Here is a 23,853-nt window from a genome sequence, read left to right on the forward strand (position 1 = left end):
TCTAATATGCAAAGGTGCAATTGGTTTTGTATATATTACAATTTTGATATTTCCCCAAAAATCCCAGAAACAAATATTTAAAGGGATTTCCCTTCAACTGTGCAATCAGAAACCTTGCTCTCCAGTGATTGATTTCTGCACATATCATACTGTATTTGCCAATATTTGAAAATTATTCCCAGGGACTTTTTGGTATTTTACAGGGGAATATTATTTTGCTTGGAATACTCTGCCAGGCATCACACATACATTCAGAATGATCATATAACATGAATTTTAAAGGATAGGCAACATTTAGATTGTGTCGGAAAAAGCCAGTATCTTAATAATAAAGTCACATTTACCCCGCTTTCTGTTGTAAATTGTATTGTTTTGTGTTTGCAGGGTAAGATGTGTTTTTGAGATAAGTACCAATTTATCAGCTTCTGACATATATTTTTATAGCACAGCCTGTAAAATGGCAGTAAGAAGCTTATTGGCTTGTACTTTATCTCTCTCCAAGGTTTGACACATCTCCCCCTGTGTGTGTTACAGTGTGCTGGGTCCATTGTATTTATCATATAAGCCAATGGCCAATGCATTGTCTTGGGCAACAGTATTCATGGAGCAATATAGTTTTATATTGAATTTATTTATTTTGATATTTTTAATTGAAATTTTTGTTCATTGCTTTGTATAGAGGGGGTGACTGTGTACGTTTATTAATTTAGCAAATATTCCTTCAGAATGCGTGAGGCAGCATTATCTCTAACTGGATCTCTGGTGCTCAAGTCTATGTCATGATCTACGTTTATAACTTGAAAACAAGCAAAAGGGGAATTTCCAAATGCAACACAACTGAGGTTCGGAGTAATATCCTCCTTGTTTGTGCTGCCGTTCTTGATTTACACAGATGAACCTAGAGTTGCACCAGTGTGTATAGGTTTGCCCACCACTATGCCAGCAGTTGTGCAGGAGCAGACGTCTGCAGAGCTGAGAGTGGCAGGGTGGGTGCACTGATGTCACTAGTTTTGCTGAGCAGTGTAAACACGAACTATTTATCTTGTGGAGCAAGATTAATTGAAATTAGATATAGGGATGGAGAGGGTACATATTTAGGGAATTCTTGCTTGTGCAAGGGTGTACTGCCATTTTCTCTCACTTTGTACACCGACTATGAGTTGAAAATGGGGTCTCATCCAGTGGTGAATTTTACCTATGCTCCCCCCACCCTTCCCGGTAAAATTCACCACCCAGCTCAGTGTCAGTGAAGCCAGATATAGTCCGTGACTGCACTGGCTTCACTGTGACTGCTAGGGACTTCTTACCCTCTGAGACTGCCAGACCGGCTTTTATTAGCAGAGAGGGGGCTTCCTGTAGGAAGCCACTCCCTGCCTTTCGTAATGCCCAATCCAGCTTCTATGGGCCACAGCCGATACAGTCCATAGAAGCTGGTATTTCACGCATGCGCAGTCAGACCACCGATTGTGCGCTTGCACCGGTCCCAGCACCTGCCAGATCCATTACGCAGGTGTCGGGACCTGGCTGACAGGGTTCACCTTTCCTCTCTTCCTCCCCAGACAGGTAGGAGCCGCTATTGGTCTTATCCTATAGTCGATGGTAAATAGAATTTCTAGGTGTATTTTGACCAATGTACGCTACAGTGAACTTCAAATGAAGAAAGTGCCACTTGTAAATAAGACACCCCATATGACCACTTACTTCTCTCTCGGAAGCCCGGTAGAGCTGTTATTGCCCTCCACCCCCGTGCACTCAGTGTGGCTCACAGGGGTACAGATGAAACCACCGGAGGGCCCCATGGCTTGAGGACTCACTCCCTTTGGGGATCAGGCTGCAGACTGTGCAATTTAATTATACATTATACCTAAAGTATGTTACATTATACTGCACATGACTACATGGTGTATTTTCTACAGTGCATTGCTGTTATTCATTTGGTACATTATCATGTATGAACTATATTTATTAATGAGCCAAGACCATGCATGCTCAGTTAGCCAACCCTCTGTGTTGTCTGGCCACACCCCTTCTGAAGGCTGGCCACACCCCTGAGCATGGGCCCCTACCGCTGCATCCCCCTGGTTGACCCTTTATGCCCCAGTCCGACACTGCCTGCATTTACTGTATGGACTGTTCAAGTACTGAAAATTAGGCAAGAATGTTTTGATGTGAGGTATACACTTTTGTACAGTACAACCTTTTAGGTTTGTCTGTCTGCAAACCTAGGCGCACTTCAAGTTTACACTACAGTGGTGTTCCTGGACTAGGTGCATCAGGTAGATCATCCAGTCACACTGGTGTTCATTCAATTTGTAAATAAGCATCTTGGGCCCATATTTATCAAGCCTTGGAGAGTAATAAATAGCACGGTGATAAAGTACCAACCAATCAGCTCCTAACTGTCATTTTTCAAACACAGCCTGTAACATGACAGTTAGGAGTTGATTGGCTGGTACTTTAGCACCATGCTATTTATCACTCTCCAAAGCTTGATAAATCTGGACCTTGGTTTCCAATATTCTTGTGTACCTAACTGACCATTTACCAGGGGTCATGGATAATTTAGACATCTACCATTTATTTCAGGAAAATGCTGGCAGCTTATCACCTTGTAAGCAAGTGCATGTCAGTGACCCATGGTGCACCACCATACAAGAACAGACTACTCACTGCATTAATGGGGAATGTATTAAATCTTGGTGAAAGTTAAAGTGGAAAGAGATAAAGTGCCAACTAACTTCTGACATTTTTCAAACATAAGGAGAGATTTATCAAAGCTTGGAGAGAGAGACATAGAGGAGAGAGAGATAAAGTATCAGTTCCTGTCATTTTTCAAACACAGCCTATGACATAGCACTTAGGAGCTGATTGACTGGTAGTTTATCTCTCTCCAAGGTTTGATACATTCCCCATAGCCTGTAAAATGTCAGTTAGAAGTTGAGTGATTGGTACACTATCTCTCTGTAAGGTTTGATACATCTTCCCCATGGCAAGAAAAGTAAGTAGAGTAAATTATGATAGTACATGATTGTCATCCTGCAGAATAATCAGCATTACAGTACTCTATGTCTATCTTTTCTCTCCTGAAGCTTTCGGTTACAAAACTTTATCAAACTTTGGAGAGAGATAGAGGGATCTGTTAATTAATGCATGGAGAAAGATAAAGCCCTAACCAGCAGCTTCTAGCTCTCGATTTGCAGGCTGTGTTTGAAAAACGACAGCTAAGAGCTGATTGGTTAGTGCTTTATCTCTCTCCATGGCCCTTGCTTCTGTCTAGCAGGGTGCTGCAGCCAGTATCCTGCAACAATTCCTTTGGATGCTATAGACAGGTACCCTGCCATGTTTACAGCTGCCTAAAGCATCTTCAAGACATTCCGGCCATTGCTGCAGTTCTTGGTGCCGGTGGCCCTGCTCCCTATGCACAAAGTCATGACATCATGCACAAGGGGGATAGGGCCTGCACAGCCTAATCGTGGGCCTGGGTAAACAGTACCCCCTTCTAGACAGCCCTGACTTAGAGCTCTTGTTACGGCGCTGCATATAGTTAACTAGCTTAAGAAAATACACATTGTTTACTGTTCACATTAAAGTTATACAAGTCAGAAAAAATGGCATACTGATTAGTATTACTGTCTCACATCTCTGAGTTCGCCCCAGGCTTACTATATGTGTGGTGCACTCTCTTATCCCCAGGAACCGGAGAAATGGGGGAGATGGAAGCCATAGCTTCCCTCCCCCAGTGTGGGGCAGTGCTGGTCAATGCAGGTATGGCTATCCCACATTAATGGCCAACACACACACTGTACAGTCAGCAGCTCTGAGTGGGAGTTGGCATGCAATGGGCCAATCACAGAAGGAGGACAGGCTATCTGAGGTGCATTGGTGATGTTGCTAAGCTCCATGCCACCTGAGCCAGAGGGAAAAAAAACATTGTTGCCTTCTCTGCTATTAAAGGTAGAGAACCATCCATGGCGAGATCATCGACCACTGGCCGCAAACCATTGATGGCTGATAGCCATCCCCAGTGCAATGTCTGTTGGCCTAGCACTGGAAAATATTGCTCATTTGGAGGGGCAAAAATAAACTCTACTTGTAAAATATATTATAGGAAAGAGGAACTAAGCCAGTGGTTCCAAACTGTGTGCCTAAGCACCTTGGGGTGCCGTGAGGCTCTTACAGGGGTCTCTTTGGTTAGTAATCCACGACCATGGTCAAAGTGATAGCCAAAGCCAGTGCTGGTAGCTGTCTATCATAAAACATATAGACAATCAGAAGTAGAACTGTACACCACCATATGGGTTGAGTACGGGATCCCGGTTGTCAGGATCCTGGCGGTCAGAATACTGACGCCGGGATCCCGACAGCTAGAATGCCAGCAGGGGGGCGAGCGCAATAAAGCCCCTTGCGGGCTCGGTGGTTCACTGTGCTCGCCATAGGTTCTATTCCCATTCCTTGGGTGTCGTGACCAGGGCTGCCAAGAGAAATCCTGGGCCCCGGTACAACAACTTTCTGGGGCGTGTCTAGAACACGAGAAGCACCCACTCACAGGAGCATGGCATGCCTCCCTGTCAGGGCAGTAGAGAGCCTGGCTGGGCTCAGGCACTTTTCAGGGGGCATGGCCTAATCACAGGAGGCATGGCCTGGCACCCTTAGAAAAAAATACAGATTTTTTAATTTTTATTTTAAGCACTTCATTGGCCACACTGCAGCCCAGAAGAGAAGCTGCAGCTGATGCTTTCAGGTAAGGGGGGGACCTGAGCCCCCACCGGGCCCCTCCATCAGACCTGGGCCCAGGTAATTTGTACCCTCCCCCCCCCCTCTCTCGGCGCCACTGGTCATGACCACCAGGTTCCCGGCCGCCGGTATCCTGACTACATCCCCACCATATAACTGAACATAAGAATGACAAGTAGTAACAGTTACTTAATCTAATATTTTTTTAACAAATTTTTCAATACATAACTTTTACCCTAGGCGTCCTGTTATCTGCTTCCCCTCACAAACATGAACTGAGTTTTCTGTCACTTTGACGACAGGTGTCAATAAAGTTTTGCCAGAAAAAAAAACAAAAAAACAACTCACTGCTTCAGCTTTATGGGAAAGAGTTGAGTGAATGAGTCACTGCACAATCTCTGCTCTGCTGCCTGACACGACCAAGGGAGTGACAGCGCTCTCCTCTGCGGGGCTATTATTAGGAACAACTGCGGTAGCTGCTTACTGCCTCACAGTGATAGATGGTGAAGCAGGGGAGGCTTAATCTCCACGATAAGTGGAGTTTTAGTACATGTACCCGTAAGTCACTATGAGCAACTTCTCCACTGGTCCACTTTTTACTGATTGATACTTTAACCCCACCAAGCCCTTAATTGCAAACCCACTGCAGCTGCATCAATTAATAGTACTGTATTTTCAAAACAGTATATTATATTCAAAAAATATTCAAAACAGTCTAAAAAAAATCACTGGGCTTGATTCAATGCAGCGCGAATTGAATAGCACCGGGAATTAGCTCCCGGTGCTATTAAATTCAGCATGCTGTTACAGTATGTCTGAGAAGGACGGTTCTCATGGACTAAACAGCGCGTTTTGACGTAAGAACCGTCATTTTCCGACTAAAGTGTCCGGCACGATGCTGTTTCCACCGTGCTAAGGGCAGAAAACAGCATTGCGCCAGCACTTTTGCCGGATTTCTGCTCGCACCCCTCAAGGGGTGCGAGAAGAAAGACTTTTGTCGGGCATCATACCGCACTGAGTTGAATACCAACGGGAGACGGATCCCAGCGCTATTCAATTCTCGCTGAATTGAATCGAGCCCATTGTAAGAAAATGTTACAAAATTATTACACAAAAAGACTGAGAAATCCTGGTCTAAACTTCTTGGATAGGCATGTCACTGCTAAAGATAATCAGACTAATTGAGTATTAGCAGTGTCTGTGACCTGACTGTAGCATCTTGTTACTGGCAGCACAGAGGTGGAGACATATGTTTACAGGCAGAGCTAGGAAATAAACACCTCTGGCCTGGTCTGTCAGTCTCTGACTCTACTTATAAATAGACAAGTTACCTGATGACCCACACCCTTATTTTTAGAGCTAACCCCTTATTTCATACACTATGCGTTCAGTTTCCATTCTCTACTGCTCCTATTACATGTATATTGTGTAGATATTATTGATATGCAATCTGCGTGGAGTTTGTATTTTCTCCTTGCAGCCACATGACCCATTCCAGGAGGGAAAATGGTCTGTTCCTGGACTTTCGCTTAATTTATGACTGCTATCACCTGTGTTGTAACACCTTTCTTATCAATAAGTTCAACACAGGTGACGGCAATCATAAGGTGCCTACACACTTAGCGATATAGTAAACTATATCGCTCATGTTCCCGCTCCTCAGCGATATAGTTTACTATATCTCCCAGTGTGTATGCAGCTGACGACGAGCGATGTGCGGCCCCGCAAGTCGTTAACGACCCTCGGTCTCGGCTGTGCATGCAGCTCAATTTGAACTCATCGTTCAAAGCTGTATGCTCCAGCTAGCCGTACATTGTGTATGCCCGCCGCCGGGCGGCCCGACCCGGGAGTTGAAACACTAGGCGATGTCGCTCGCTGAGCACATTGCCTAGTGTGTGCCTAGTGTGTACCCACCTTTACATTAAGAGGGAAGTCCAGGAACATGGCATTTTGTTCCTCCTGGAATGGGTCATGTTCACTGGCATATCTATAATGGTTGAAATGTGTGTGGTGCATACGGACCCCCCGGGGTCCACACCACACACCCTGCACCCATTGCTTCAATACTTACACTCTGGAATCCCGTGTCGCAGCAGAAGCGCTGCTTGGAGGGGAAGCAGTTAAAATACCGCCAGTTGGGATCCCGCCGCTCACAATACCAATGTCGGAATCCTGACAAGTGGTGAAATGCCGTAGCCGGAATACTAGCGACACAGACTGTTCTGTGGCGAGCGCAGTGAGCCTGCAAGGGTCTTTTTAGCGCTTGCCCCGCTGCTGCCATTCTGGCAACGGGATCCCGCTATTAGGATCATGACAGCCGGCATCCCGTCCGCCAGGGAATCGTATGTATTCCGCTTGGAGCATCTGAATTGATCCACAAAGCAGACATATCAATTTTTAATCTTTCAGTTTAACTCTTATAGATACATGATGTGTGGCTTCCCCTTACCCCATTGTGTGCATGAATCATTCTTTATTTCTGAAAAACAATGGCTCTTTACCATGTAAAGTGCTTCTTTAAACTCTGCTTCTGCTGTTTTCATGTATTTGAATCTCAAATTGCATTTCAGACTGACTCTGCATAAAGGTCCTAATCTGTGCTCAACAAGGATTGCCCCTAATCTGCTTTATTCCTCCCCCTGGCTAGTGCAGACTTTTATACCCCTCCAGAGGCCACCCATCCAGGCACACAAAGCCATGTACTTACACCGTATACCCCATAAATACTGCTGCAGGTGCACAAACGTGGACAATGATTATCATGAAAGAGCGTTTGGGATGTGGTTTTGCATCTCTCTGCAACTAGAATACACCATATTTACCAATGTCTCTCATTTTCTGGAAAAGTCTTAAGAGGATAGGTATCAAACTTTGGAGAGATATATAGTGGAGTATTTGCCCAAAGCAACCAATCAGCATATAACTTTTTATAGAGTGTGCTAGATAAATGTCAGAATCTGACTTCTTCCTTTGCACAATTTACCAAGTTTATCTCTCTCTCTTCCCAAGGATTGATACATCTCCCCTTCATGTTTGAAAGTTTCATCTCTGGAGCTTATGATACTGTACCAGTAACACCTGTCCTTTACACTGCATGCATTTAATTTCAATGCCCATAGTATTAAAGTATAGGATTTAATTATTATTCATTAAGTTGATAAGAATGTCTACTCTAGGCTTGTGCCAATTCGTCACACCGGTGGAGTATACTGGTCTATGACAGGAGAGGCACTGCATCAACTGCCTACCTTGTCCACACATCTCTGATCAAAACTCATCAAAATTCAATCAGTATATACTGCTGCACTGTTGTATAATGTTCGCATGAACCCTCGTGTTCATATACAGTGTGTGTGTGTGTGTGTGTGTGTGTGTGTGTGTGTGTGTGTGTGTGTAAATCTGGCTCTGATACTAGTCAGTGCCTCCACAGCCATTTACCTCACCGCAAGTCACCGAGTTAGACAACCCCAAAATATATATACATTTACAGCTGCAGATGTGTTATATATTAGTAACTGTGAAAATCTCTGCATAACAAGACGTAGGCACACTTTTCATCTGTCACAACAGAGATATAGTTTGTCTTGATAGTTTTAAATTAGTTTCTGAAAAAAAAAAAAGTATGTTAAATTTATACCCCTTATTGGCTTACTGTGCTTAAAATGTATAGGGGATATTTAAAAGGGCTGTTTATTTCGCATAGGCAAAAAAGTTGCCCTTTCGCTGTTTTTTTAGGGCGAATGGGGATTCGTCCTATTCAATAGCAGGGCCGTTTTTTTTGCCTAGGCGAAAAATTCAGTAGGAGCAAAAAACATGTGGATCGGCAAATCCTTGTGTTTTCGCACCTGCGCCGGTAAAAATGCAGGCCGTTTTCGCCGTTCTGAGACATTTTCTGCCAATGCCTTTTCACTAAAAAAAAAGAAGTGAAAAGGCATTGGCGAAAAATGCCTTAAAAGTGGTCGAAAACGTCCCGCAATTGAATACGCAAGGGTGGGGAATTTGAAAGCTCCGAAAATAGCCACAGCTAATTGAATACCCCCCTTAGATTGCAAGTTTCCCTGGCTACTCATTAGGCATGGTAACTTATTTGGTAAAGAGGCTTAACTAGTCTGCAAAGTTTTCAGAAAGGATACTGAAAGTGGTCTCAAGAGCTTCTAATCTAAACCATTACAGTTAGCCACTAAAAGTAATATCTTTATTTATTTTGTTCCTGGTTATATCTGTAAAAATAAACAGAGAACATAACGCTGGTTATAAACTGGATATATGTATATATTTTCATCTCACAATCCTTTCTTAGGTTGCCTGTAATAATTTACTGTAGTGGGTTAGTGAACCACATAAGGAATTTGCAGGTTCATCACCTAACGTTACAAAAAGGACAAAACCTTTAGAAAACTGAGTTAAAATTTGAAAGTAGTAAATGAGAGGATGGCAGGTCAGATTACTTACTGCTAGAGTCACTAAAACCAGGAGGCAAAGTCCAAATTAAAGAAGGTATCAGTAGCAAAGTAAAGTAAGATTGATGTGCAATTGATGAAAAAAGAACCTTCACTCTTTCAACAAGACAGCCTTAAATGTTCTCTCACATGTGGGACTGAATAGAAATCTGAGCAGAGAAATCCCCTCTTAATCCAGATTTACTTCTGTGTGTGATTTGCAGGAAATGAACAGAATGGTAATTTCTGGTATAGGAGAATTTAATTTCATTAGAGGCATTATTATTTATTGAATTGAGATAAAACTATCTATCTATCTATCTATCTATCTATCTATCTATCTATCTATCTATCTATCTATTCATAATGATAAATCTGGTATTCATGAAAGTCAAAATAAAGAAATTCTTTGATACCTTTTACTGACTAGGACTTTAGTATTTAAATTGCAGTCAATTACAGGGCAGGATACCAAGTAATTAACATTTGTTATGGGTGTTGAGTTATTTTTTATTTATTATCAATTTGATACTACAGTACTTACATATGTTTTTATTTCTTTTTAAATACTATAGGTTTTTTTTCACCTTCTAGATATATATCATACTTGCCTAGGCTCCTAGAATATCCTGAAGGCTCCTGAAGTTGGGGGATCTTTCTCGGGTTATCTTTCAAGAGTCGACTAACCTCCTGAGTCCACACAGTTGTCCAGGAAGCAGTGGGGGTCATTCCGAGTTGATCGCTAGCTGCCGATGTTCGCTGCGTAGCGATCATTTAAAAAAACCAGCAAAAGTATGCATGCGTATGGGGCTCAATGCGCACGCGTGGCGTACGGATACAAAGAGCGTCATTGTTTTGCACTGCTTCTATTCGCACAGCCGATTGCAAGGAGATTGACAGGAAGTGGGAGTTTATGGGTGTCAACTGACCGTTTTCTGGGAGTGTTTGAAAAAACTCAGGCGTGTCCAGGCGTTTGCAGGGCGGGTATCTGATGTAAATTTCCGGGACCTTCGTCGCAGCAATCATCGCACAGAATAAGTAACTACGGGGCTGGTCATGTTCTGCACAAAATGTGTGTTTGTATCACTCGGCTGCACAGGCGTTAGCACACTTGCAAAGTGAAAATACATTCCCCGTGGGCGGTGACTATGCGTTTGCACGGCTGCTAAAAGTAGCTAGCGAGCGATCAACTCGGAATGAGGGCCCGTATGCGATTAATCAATTCATCGCAATGTTGCAAGTAGCACCCTGATGTGTCCTTGTTTTTTTTTGTAGCCACTCTAGAGTCAGCATGGGGCTGATTCTCACTGTAGCAGAGGGTCCTATGTAATAGAAACCAACCTAGTCTGTTTCCTGCTAGGGCTGGTTAAAGGATTTGGGTCATTGGGTGTGTGTGGGTGGATTCGGGGCACTATTGTTTTTTGTTTATTACTGTAGTTATGTTTTATATAGATCACAGAAGGATTCAAGCACATTTGAATTTGAATCCCGAGACGATAATTGGTAATATATAATAAATTAAATAGCCTTTTTGGTGTGCACATGAAATTTCAGTCTTTCTCCCATGTGAGATGAAGAAGTCAGGCAACAGAATGGAGAAAAGAGAAACTTATCAATTTTGCGTGGGAGAATCAATTTCTTTCACAACGTTTACAATGAACTGTATAGTACAGTACCTTAAGCAGCCTACTTATGAAACCCTCTCACTTAAATACTGCAAAAACAAACAGTTTGCAGGATTATATCAATTTTAAGGATCATGGAATTTAAGAAAACTGTATCTGTGATTGATATCTTATGTGGTCAGTACTAATTAGATTGTAGCAGCTGTCCCGTAAGGTATGGGGGTATTTAACAAGCTTGTACTGTTCGCTAATGCCATCTATAGCTGGTGTTCCCGTTTTTTTATGTATGATGCATGAGATGGAGAGAGGTCTCCCTCGGAGGTTGCACAGCTCTTGCACTTGTGCAGCCCACTGGTTATGCATGCGCAGTGATAAAACCGGATCAGAACCAAGAAATAAACTGATAGTGTTGACTTTTTGCAGATGCCTATCTCAGCTGCTGTCCTGGTACCAGTTTGTTCATAAATAGCTATGATACTTCCTCAGTTATCGTAGCGAATAGTAGTGATAACAGATGATATATAACAGACACTGGCCACAGAGCTTCATAAATTGCACTCTTAAGTCATATAATGCAAATGTGATGATGTCTGTAAAATAATTACGAAACACAACACTTTGTGGAAGAGACAACAGCCTGCAAATGATTTATATGTGATTGTGAAATATAATTGTTCAAAATCTGTTATACTGAATGAATGATTTATAGATTAACACCTGTACAATCATTAGGTGATGTTTTTATGAGCATGCAAAACGGTAATAGACTCAGTACAAAATAGGACAGTCAGCTAGTCACTTATTAATGACTACTGCAGTAAAGGTCCATTTAGTAATCCATCTGCTAATTAATCATCTGTATGTGAACTGTGTGACCTAGGACCTAATTCAGTAAGGATCACAATTGTGATCCCCAGCGCAGTATCACGATGGTCGGGAAACTGCGCATGCATATAGCATTGCAGTATTGCATGTGCTACTGCCTGATTGACAGGCAGAGGCGTTCAGGGGTAGGGAAGTGTTGTCCCCATTTTCCGCAAGTGGCGAGGCCACGGACATAGTTGGCAACATTCTGACTGCCTCCACCGGGAGGAGGCAGCCAGATTGGCTCAGGAGGGGGCGTTGCACGGCACAGGATGTGCGTGATGGGGAGTAGCAGGGGGCATAGCGCGTCAAAGGGGGGGCATGATGAGGAGAAGGGGGCATGGCCATGAGATTGCGTCATCGTGGCCTCGCCCCAGCTACACTATGTAGAGATTACAGGCATAGTGGGGCAGGGGGCGGGGTCACAATGACGCAAATCACATAATCGGCACCCCCACTGCGAGGGATATATGAGTATTTCTCCTGGAAGTGGGGGGGCTTCGCTGCCGGCCGGGCCACTTTTCCAGGGGTATGGGTCATTAGGTCGACCACACTTAGGTCGACAGTCATTAGGTCGACCACTTTTGGTCAACATGCAGTAGGTTGACATGGTCACTGGGTCAACATGGTCATTAGGTTGACATGAACATGGTCGACATGAGGGTTTTTTGTATCGTTTTCTTCGGAAAGTGACCGGGAACCCGAATTAGTGCACCGTGTCCCCTCGCATGGCTCACTTCGCTCACCATGTTTCAGGCAAGGTGCCTCGCTCCGCTACCGCAGCACTCGGCACAGGTTACTATTCTCAATCAGAGTCCACGTGGATCATAAAGTATGAAAAAGTTCAAAAAATGAAAAAAAAGAAGAAGTGAAAACGCATGTCGACCTTTTTCCATGTCGACCTAGTGACCATGTTGACCTAATGCATGTCGACCAATAGTTGTCGACCTAAGTGTGGTCGACGTAATGACCGTATCCCCTTTTTCCGGGTGGCCGAGAGTGCCACCTGATTTTCGGGAGCCTCCTGGCCATGGCCAAGGACTGTGTCTCAAGATGCAGCTTCCTTGGCCTTGCGAGCCTTCCTGGCTGTAACGGCAAGCCTGAGTAAGCTTCATCGTGAACTGTGATCGCAAATGCAGGAAGGAGGTGTTATTCACCTTCTCCTGCATTTGCATTGCTAAGGATTTAATTTGCAAAGCTGCTACAGGCAAGCCTTACTGAATTAGACCCCCACACATATTTTTTTTTCCCAGTGATTAAATTCAGTTAGAAAATTACACTGAAATTCAATTTGGTATTTTATAAACGTAAACAAAGATAAAAATAATTGATATTTCATGTGACAGAGACATTATTGTAATACATGTTCTATAAAACAGGCTAAGCGGAATATTTACTAATTATTATTCCTTATCAATGCTAATCGTGGCAGTAAGAAATTAAGTACTGCACATGTAGGGATGGGGGTCCGACAGGAGCTTATCCCCGCGATGTAATGTGATCGCATCAGCTGCCACTTTACTTTCAATTGCCGGGGGCCACTGAATTACTGCCTGTGTGCGTAGTGTTGTAAATACAGGTGTGCGAGTGGTGCCTTATACACATGTGCAGCAGTATAAACTCCTGGAAATTTGGTTACTTTTAATCCATACTTGCCTACCCTCCCGGAATGGGCGGGAGGCTCCCGAAAATCGGGTGACCCTCCCGGCCCCCCGGAAGGGCAGACAAGTCTCCCGATTTCAGCGGTCACCCCCTGCCCGGCCGCCCACTTAGCGAGTAAAGTGGGTGGTCCAAGCAGGCGATGACGCGATTCTTGTTGAATCGCGTCATCATAGCCACGCCCCCTGCTGTATAATGCCGAGAATAGCGGCATTACACAGTGGGGGGCGTGGCTTACATGACGCGATCAATCAGCCACGCCCCCATTCCACCTCTGACCCGCCCCGTTCTGCCTCTGGCCCGCCCCCCTCTGGACGTCACCTCACTTCCTGCCAGCCCTGATGAGCCGACCGGCTGCTCTCTCCCGGAGAGAGCAGCCCAGAAGTCGGCAAGTATGTTTTAATCAGAGATGAGTGTAAAAGTTAGGCCTCGCCTCACCTGCCATAGACTTTTTACTCCCGAGTTTTTGCTATAAAAATTATTAGAATAATGCAAATAAAAATTTTCAAACATAATCTTTGTATATGTCATATACTTTATACAGCCAAAACTCTGGCAGAAACGTTAGTATGACAGGAAAGGCTCTGCCTCACCTGCCTCACCCCACCGCACGTCACAGCATAGCGGGACAAACACCCAGTCGGGGTTGGGGTCTGTTTGGCAGAAGCTGAAAAAACATCTTGTTATATACAAATAGCCATTGCTAAGAGGTTATGAAGAGATTGCGGGCTACAATAGTGAGCTATTTTGGCACTAATATGTCAGCTGAGATAAACCCGCCAGTTTCTTGGTTTCCAGGGTGTCACAGAATGCCATTCACTCTCCCTGAGCAAAGGGTTAACTACTGTGTGGTCGCTGTAGTCCGCAGAAGCATTTAATCTCATTCATTTGAATGGGGCTGTGTGGTTCTCCAGCACAGAGTAGAAGCTTAGCTGCATATTGAATAGAGGCCCCAGTGTGTATTCTGGCAGTCTGGTTGGTGTTGCAATTGCAAACTAACTTCATTTGGTGACGTAATCCATTTCTTGTTTTAGATTGCAATTTGTTTCACATTGGAAAGTAAGAAAGGAAAAGATTTTTAAGGACAGGCCGCTAGACTGCAATCTTCTTGTGAAAGGAGTGTAGACTGATGCTGCATCCCTTTACATCTGAACCCATTGTACTAAGCAGAGTACTCAAGGGAACATGCTGTAAGCGCTATCTCCCTTCTACAGTGAATAAATCATTTTGAAGTTACTGTGGGCTCCTCATCACGGCCTGTGCTGTTTATTGGTGTAATGTTGCATTACCGAGGCCCAAAGGATAGTCAGGAGGAGCATCAATGTCAGCTTTTTGGCTCCTGTGGCCCCTCATTCTGCTCACATACTGGCCCCCTTGCATGGTGAAAATCAGAGCAGGGTATATTTAGCACAATGGGATGTAGTTGCTTTACCAGCGGTCGGGATCCCCGGCGGTCAGGAGAACGGGGTCGGAATCTCAACCACTTACATTGCTGGCAGCCAGATGCCGGCAAACGGGCTATTCCCACTTGTGATGGCCAGGCTCCCATGGTCAGGATGCTGACCTCCGGGATCCTGACCGCCGGCATTATAGTCCCAACCCAGCACACCAGCTCCTTCTTGTCTCTGGGCCCCATATAGCTTGCTTGGTTTTTAAGCAGTGTCTGGCATTTAATATTATTGCTGTTTTACATCTTGTGCTTAAACACACCAAGAAGCGTAAGCTTGCAAAAGTCAACACTTGGCAAATGTACCCACTGGTCGGATGTAAATACAGTACCCTATTTGTATAGTGTGTGTAAAGGTGCATACACACGGTGCGATTTGCACTACCGATCGGCAGAAAACATAGTACATATCGCACTGTGTATACATAGCTGGGCTGATCTGCGGGACTGCAGGGCTCTGTCTCTTCTGTAAATCCGCCTGTATCATCAGCGCTGTGCATTTTCAGATACTTAAGTATTCTACATGTCATTTTAGACAGCATTAGTTATGAACAAGTGTACTGCTATCTGAATATTTAGGCAGTATGAAGTTAGATTTAAGGATGCCGCACAGGACTGAGTGGTTTATATTTTAGAGTATAATTGCAAGAGGTTTCCAAGATAATCGACCAGTCAGAAAAGAATTCTGGAATTTATCACCATCTACCAGTAAAATAATTTTTTGTAGATATAAACAGTGATTGTCGATGGTGCTCCCATAGGTCCAATGCATATGTAGTAAAGGAGAAAGAAAAAGAAAAAAAGAGACCTTTGTTGGGAGCACTCCCACTTGGAAACAATAATGATTTGAGTAATAAGCAATGATATGAAAAATAAAGTAATTAAAATGTAACCTTTAATTGTATTATATTAAAATATTGGTACACCAATTGTGTTAAATCACTCTTAAGTGGCTAATCAATGTGAGCCACCTGGTAAAGCTAAATTGTGAAAATATTGATGAAAGTACAAGGCATTTATTTGGCAGGCCCAGAATACTTGGATATATGGAGTAGGTACTATAACCAAATTAGTGCCGTCAAAAAAACCTACAACACCTGGTATTCCTTAGTGGTCCACCACCTAAGTACTGACCAGGCCCAACACCGTATTGCTTCCAAGATCAGACGAGATTGGGCATGCGCGGTGTGGTATGGTAGTAGATCAGCATTGATATGGCAATTTCTACCACTGATATATAGATGGTAGAGAGTTATTGGTAAGCACCTTGTTACCAAGTTAACCGAGTAATCTCTAAAGAGACAATATATGTTTAACCATCATTGCACCAGAATGTATCCCAAATCTGTAGGTATACGTAGGTTTAAATCATGTGGTCAATAATTTCTCGGCCCGCAGGAAATGCCTGTATGTTTCATTATGTGCTGTGCAGCACCTTTGAGGATGGGTTTATGCTACGGATAAGGCAGATATAGACCACTGTTATACTGATAACATGCCGCAATATTTGTGTATGATCCAAAGAGAAATCGTCTCTTTTGTTAATTGGATCACCCTATTGAAGGGAAAAAGAAGGTTATTGTGAAATTGTAAGCTCAAAGGTTTATAAATATAACTCCTATTATGCCATGATCGAAAATGCAGGACAAAGAATGATATAGAAATTGTTAGGAGAAAGAAAACAAACTTGGAAAGTATGCAAGATGTATAACAATCTCAATTATCCAATTAATGGCTAATTAGTACCATGGTGCCTAACAAAGTATAAGCGTTGTCTTTGAAACAGAAAAATTTGCCACAATAACTCATATAGCATGTATCCACAGTGTGTCTATAATGTATCTGTCTAACATGTCATAGACAGACAGAAATTGCCACAATAAACCCAAAGAGGGGACATATAAATGATCCCCCAAAAGAGCATATGCTAGGTGATTTTTGCAATGTGCTTAGCTATGGTATGCACAATAGCTTTATAATCCAGTAAAAACCTGCATATGAATAGGTGCTGATGCGCTATATTGTGATAATTGGCATAACATTTGCCAAAGAGACCAATGCACACTGATTCTTAAATGTGTATAGGAGATCGATAGGCAAGTAGGGACAAAAAAAGATACTTAAGTGTTTATCTGCTCGTAGCGCGCCGCTGATCGCCGGGCTCTGGCGTCTGTGCTGCTTATCTGACCTCCTCTCCTGCCGGTCTCTGGTCATGTGAGCGCACTCATCATGACATGAATATTTAGTACAGGTATTCTGTGATATACATCCAGTGTTTACTGTGCATTGTTACATAGAAACATAGAATTTGACGGCAGATAAGAACCACTTGGCCCATCTAGTCTGCCCCTTTTTTATTTTATCCTTTAGGCAATCTCAACCCTTTTTTAACCTTAATTCCTTGTAAGGATATGCATATGCCTGTCCCAAGCATGTTTAAATTGCCCTACAGTCTTAGCCTCTACCACCTCTGATGGGAGGCTATTCCACTTATCCACTACCCTTTCTGTGAAGTAATTTTTCCTTAAATTTCCCCTGAACCTCCCCCGCTCCAGTCTCAATGTATGCCCTCGAGTTCTAATACTTCTTTTCCTTTGAAGAATGTTTCCCTCCTGAACTTTGTTAAGACCCTTGATATATTTAAAAGTTTCTATCATGTCCCCCCTTTCCCTTCTCTCCTCCAAACTATACATGTTAAGATCTTTTAGCCTTTCCGGGTAAGTTTTGTGATGTAGGCCATGCACCACTTTAGTTGCCCTTCTTTGTACACTCTCTAATGTATTTATATCCTTCTGGAGATAGGGTCTACAGAACTGGACACAGTATTCCAGATGGGGCCGTACCAATGACCTATACAGTGGCATTATCACTTCTTTTTTCCTGCTACTGATTCCTCTCCCTATGCAACCAAGCATCTGACTTGCCTTTCTCATTGCTTTGTTGCATTGCTTTCCTGCCTTCAAGTCACTTGAAATAGTGACTCCTAAATCTCTTTCCTCCTCAGTAGTTTCCATTATAGTACCCTTGATACTATACTTAGCCTTTGGGTTTTTGAGACCCAAGTGCATGATTTTGCATTTTTTAGCATTAAACTGTAGTTGCCACGTTCTTGACCATTTCTCAAGCCTACCTAGGTCATTAATCATTTGTTTGACCCCTCCCGGTGTGTCTACCCTGTTGCATATCTTTGTATCATCTGCAAAAAGGCATATCTTCCCTTCAATACCATCTGCAATGTCACCAACAAAGATATTAAAGAGAACTGGACCAAGTACAGATCCCTGGGGTACTCCACTGGTAACATTTCCCTCCATAGATTGCACTCCATTAACTACGACTGTCTGTTTCCTATCCTGTTATATCTGTATACATACATACTTATATGGAATTACTAGTCCAGTGCAGTTTTATTGTATATGTAATAATTCCTGCATTGTACCTGTGACTGAGTGTGCCTATAGCTGCTGTGTGGATTCCATTCTTGTGTATCACACATTTTGCTATCACTATATTCTCTACCCTGGAAAACTAGGCTCGTCAGGGTCTCATATAATTTATAGTGCTACACAGGGTATACTGTTTGTATTTCTCACTGTATTTTTCAGTCACCCCACACCGCTTAAATCCTCTGTTTGTGCTCTGTATTTACTGTCACAAACACAGGGGATTACTTGCTGTTTTTTTGTGTTTGTCTGGCTATATTGTACTGTTATGCCCTAAGGCTACATAATGTCTGCTACACAGGACGGGACATCTGCGGACGCTCCTGCATCATACAGTGCTGTTGTCACGGATTCACCAGTGGGTGAAGTGTTAGCTGCTGGATCAGGCACTGGGTGTCATACATTTCCCAGTCCGCCTGCGGCAACTGTAGCCACTCAGGTACCACCTTGGGCAGCTTTTCAAATATGCTGACTACGCTTGTAACGTGTCTTACGCCCCCTGTGGGGCCTCCCGTGCCATTACAGCCACATATTGTCCCTGTAGTCAATCCTCCATGGGCGGATACTTTGTCTACCCAGTTACAGCAATTAAATCAGACTTTGGTTAGACAAAAGTACACCCCTAATCTAAACGGGCCATTTCTTCCTCACAGTCCACTAATATTTCGGATAATTCTTCCGATGAGGATGGGGAATATACTGATCCATCAGACACTGATACAGTTGCTTCTGATAAGGAATCTACAACCCAGGTTGATGTTCCTGACCTCGTGGAGGCTATCAAGCTGATTCTCCAGATTGATGATGACATTGAGCCTCCTGTTACGTCTAAGAAACCGGATAAGTTTAAGCATCAGAAGGTTACTAAAGTAGTTTTACCACATTCTGACCTATTAATTGACATACGTCAGTAATCCTGGTCATCTCCAGGAAAGAAGTTTTCCCTGTCTAAAAATATGCTAGTTCATTATCCTATCCCTGCGGAGTTGAGTAACAAGTGGGAAACTCCACCGCCGGTGGACTCTCATGTCGCCCATCTTGTGGTGTTATCTACTCTGCCTGTCACCACTGTCACCTCACTGAAAGAACCGACAGATAAGCATGTGGAGGGATGCCTGAAGACTATTTACACTCTTACCAGTGCTGTACATAGACCCACTATGGCGGCCTCTTGCGCGGCAAAAGGAATTGAAGCATGGGTTCAGGCTATTGAGGATGAGCTACCTCAGGATTTTTCTGACACTGCCAGACAATATCTGTCGTATATTACCATAGCCTCTCACTATATTTAGGAGGCGGTCTCTGATGCAGAGATCCTAGTGGCCAATGCATCTAGTACATCTATCCTGGCTCGCCGGATTCTGTGGTTGAGGTCCTGCAAAGTGGACCTGGACTCTAAAAAGACTTTGGAGGTGCTTCCTTTCAAGTGAGACATACTATTTGGGGAGGATCTGAACAAGATTGTGACTGACTTGGCGACTGCCAAGACTGCGTTCCTCCCAAGTACTAATCCTTCTACCCAGAAGGCTGAGAGTACAACTTTCCGTTCCTTTCGACCTCCAGGTAAAGCAAAAGGTCAGACGTACCCGAGAAAGGCTCGTACTTCCAAAACGACTAAGCCCAAATCTGAACAATCCTGGGCTGCCCGTCAGCCTGCTCGACACACACAGCCAAAGACTGTTTCTGTCTCCGGAGAAGGTCCTGAAACTTCAGCCGAAGATCAGATGCTTCCTCTCTTGCCAGAGAGTGTCGATACACTCGGTGATGCAAGTACTAGGCCTCATGGTGTCGGCTTTCGACATGTTAGAGTACGCTTAATTTCACTCCCGCCCTCTGCCGAGGTTAATCCTTTCCAAATGGGACAGCCTGCCTCATCGGATCAGGTCGCAAATGATCTCCTTGACTCCGGAGGTTCGTCTGTCACTGAGCTTGTTGCTACAGGACCAACAGTTGAACATGGGCCGTCCCTTATGGCTCTCCAACTGGGTCCTCCTGACAACGGACGACAGTTTGCGGGGTTGGGGCGTGGTGTTGGAGCAACACTTTCTCCAGGGTCGGTGGACCAGGGAGGAATCTTTACTCCCGAAAAACATTCTGGAATTGCGGGCAGTGTTCAATGCATTGACACTGGCCCTGCCTCTGGTACAGAACAGGCCTGTTCAAGTACAATCAGACAATGCCACCATGGTGGCGTACATAAATCATCAAGGCATCACTCGAAGCCGCATGGCAATGATGGAAGTGTCAGATATCTTCTGTTGGGCGGAACACCATCTGCCAGCCAAATCGGCAGTGTTCATCCCGGGAGTTCTCAACTGGGAAGCGGACTTCCTCAGTCGTCAGGATGTGCAAGCCGGAGAGTGGAGTCTTCATCTGGAAGTCTTTCAACTCCTAGTGGACAAGTGGGGCCTACCAGATGTAGACCTGATGTCATCTCGACACAATCACAAGGTTTCGGTCTTCGGAGCAAGGACAAGGGATCCTCAAGCAGTGTTCGTGGACGCACTGGCAATTCCATGGAACTTTCGGATGCCATACATGTTCCCTCCAGTGTCACTCCTGCCCCGGGTAATACAGAAGTTCAAGCAACATGGAGGAATACTACTTCTAGTCGCTCCAGCGTGGCCTAGACGGCATTGGTTCTCAGACCTGCAGGGTCTCTCGATAGAGTGTTCTCTACTACTTCCTCAACGCCCAGACCTCTTAGTTCAGGGCCCTTTTGTCTACCCGGACCTGGCCAGACTGGCTTTGATGGCGTGGCTCTTTAAGCATCACTCTTGAGAGCAAAATAGAAAGATGAGAGACATGAGACTGGACAATGCAGAAGAGCTGAAGGCCGCTATTGAAGCATCCTGGTCTTCCATAACACCTCAGCAGTGCCATAGGCTGATAGAATCCATGCCACGCCACATTGAGGCAATAATTCATGCAAAAGGGGCCTAAACCAAGTACTGAGTACATGTGCACAATTATACTTTTCAGAGGGCCGACATTTCTGTATTTAAAATACTTTTTATTAAAATTAGTTTTATGTAAAATTAAAATTTTCTGAGATTTTGGATTTGGGGTTTTCTTAACTGTAAAACACAATCATCAAAATTATAACAAATAAAGGCTTGAAATATCTCACTTTGCATGTAATGAGTATATCTATATAATTTATTAGTTTCACCTTTTAAATTAAATTACTGAAATAAATGAACTTTTGCACGCTATTCTAATTTTCTAAGTTTCACCTGTATATTTTTAATTTTGTGTCACAAATTAAAAATACAGTGGATAAAAATAAAATACTGAATCCCAAATCATTACATGATTAGAATCATGTTAGCCTGTAGGATTTCCTGAATTCACCTGTCTTTAGTTGGGTACACACTGGAGCAATGTGTACCCAGCCGATACGTCAGTCAGACGGGGCGACAATTCCGTACCTTGGTACACATTGAGCGTTGTTAATGCTGATCGGAACTATCACTGTTCCATCCTTCATTAGCATGCATAGTGTTGCTAGAGATATCGTTAGGTTTTATGTGCAGCTCATCATACCAGTGACGTGCGGTGAGCTCGCCGGCTGGGGAGGCACTGGCAGCTAAACCCACCCCCATTGAAGGGGAAAAAAAAAAAAGGTGCAGTCCCCCCACATACCACTAAAACCAGCACCAGGCAGAACCAGCCGGGGGGGGGGGGGGGGGGGGGGGCTAATGCCATAGCAGGGGAGACACTCAGTGTGGGGTCCCCCTGCCATGCCATTAAAGTGCCCCCCCAAGCCACTCAGCCCAGGGCTGGAATTCCTCGGAAAGTGGGCCCCCCAAAAAATAAAAATGGGGTCCCCCCTCCCGAGCAACAACCAGCACTGGGCTGATAGCCCAGGGCTATGTCCCGCACCCCTGGTGGTAGTGGGTGCAGGGTTCATTGTATGCTAATATTGTTCCTAACAGGTGTCCTACAGGTCCCAGCAAGCCTGCCCCAGCATGCTGGCACTTGGAGAACCACAAGTGCCAGCATTCCCGGACATAAAGGGCCCGCTGGCACCTGTAGTCCACCTGTAAAGAAAAAAAAAAAAAAACACAGCACGTCTTTTAAAAAAAAGTTTTATTATGCAGGGTTTCTCTTCACCTGGGGGCTGGCGGCCTTTACGCTCTTTTGCGTGGCCGCCACCTTCCCAGGGCTCCGACGTCTTCACCTGGGGGGTGCCACCTCCCCAGGGCTTCCGGCGTCTTCACCTGGGAAGGCGGTGGCCGTGCAAAAGAGCTTAAAGGCCGTCACCTTCCCAGGGCTTCCAGCGTCTTCACCTGGCGGGCGGCGGCTGCTAAGCTCTTTTGCATAGCCGCCGCCCATCCTGGACTTCCACGGCGGCTTCTCTCTTCAGGAGCTCTTCTCTGCTCCTCCGCCGCCGTCGGACTGACAGCCGCTGCCTCGCGCTGACTTATATAAGTCAGCGGGAGGGGGCGGGGCGATGACGCGGCGAGCTATGATTGGCTCGCGCCGGCCATCTTGCATTTCAAAAATGACGCTGAGGCGCCATTTTTGAAATGGGTACCGCTCTGCTGCCAAATTCTGCACAATAGCCCTGACTGCCGCGTCCCGCCGCCGCATCCCGCCACTCCGCCGCATCCCACATCTCCGCCGCCCGCACCTCCCCGACACCGACGCCCACACAGTGATTGACAGCTGATCCAGTGAGGGATCCACTGGCCAATCACTGTGGCCTCACTCACAGGGGCGTACTTTCATAGGTTGAAAGCACGTCCCTGTATGAAAGCAGCACCTCTAATGGTGCCGCTTTCCCATGCAATTTGCCGATTTCCCCTCTGTAATCCTGGACATTGAGCCCCACATCAGGTATACTGTTGCCAACATTACTCTCAACATGTACATTTTAGACCATCACGGCAGCTGTTTGTCCCTCAAGAAATACTTTTATAACTGTGCATGTTATTATAGACACATAAATGGAATACAGACAGTGGCATCCCATCTGACGGTATCCTGGCAGAAAGTCAGTTCCAATGATTTATTCTTTAGAGAATACCATACGGTATGTAGTAAATTTGGAGCTAATCAGACGGCTCCATGATGGTATTGCATGATGGATAAGTACCTGCCTGTATTTCTCAGCATTGAAGCACAAAGAAACAGGCAATAGTGAGGACCATAGACGCAGTGGTCGGCCAAGGAAACTTAGTGCATCAGATGAAAGACATATCATGCTTACTTCCCTTCGAAATCAGAAGGTGTCAAGCAGTGCCATTAGCTCAGTACTGGCAGAAACCAGTGCGACCCAAGTACTCCCATCTACTGTTCGGAGAAGTCTGGGTGGAAGTGGTCTTCATGGAAGAATTGTGGCCAAAAAGCCATACCTTCGATGTGGAAACAAGGCCAAGTGTTTACACTATGCATGAAAATATAGGAACTGGGGTGCAGAAAAATAGCAGCAGGTGCTCTGGACTGATGAAACAAAATTTGAAATATTTGTCTGTAACAGAAGGCAGTTTGTTTGCCGATGAGCTGGAGAGCAATACAATGATAAGTGTCTGCATGCAGCAGTAAAGCATGGTGGAGGTTCCTTGCAAGTTTGGGTCTGCATTTCAGCAAAAGGAGTTCGGGATTTGATCAGGATTAATGGTGTCCTCAATGCTGAG

At 44.5% G+C, this 23,853-nt stretch overlaps 1 protein-coding gene and 1 pseudogene across 1 annotated transcript in view; one reads left to right on the forward strand and one right to left on the reverse strand.

Moving 5' to 3' along the window:
- Positions 1-3,704: 3,704 nt before the first annotated feature.
- The window catches only part of LRP2 (LDL receptor related protein 2), a 449,269-nt gene continuing 429,120 nt past the window's right edge, over positions 3,705-23,853 (forward strand). The window contains exons 1-2 of the mRNA XM_063932587.1: positions 3,705-3,765; positions 4,688-4,741. Of these exons, the coding sequence (XP_063788657.1) occupies positions 3,705-3,765; positions 4,688-4,741 (115 nt within the window). The remainder of the gene's footprint in view (positions 3,766-4,687; positions 4,742-23,853) is intronic.
- LOC134947348 (5S ribosomal RNA) lies at positions 15,854-15,972 on the reverse strand (annotated as a pseudogene).

This window comes from Pseudophryne corroboree, chromosome 7, assembly GCF_028390025.1.
Source record: "Pseudophryne corroboree isolate aPseCor3 chromosome 7, aPseCor3.hap2, whole genome shotgun sequence".
Taxonomy (NCBI): Eukaryota; Metazoa; Chordata; class Amphibia; order Anura; family Myobatrachidae; genus Pseudophryne; species Pseudophryne corroboree.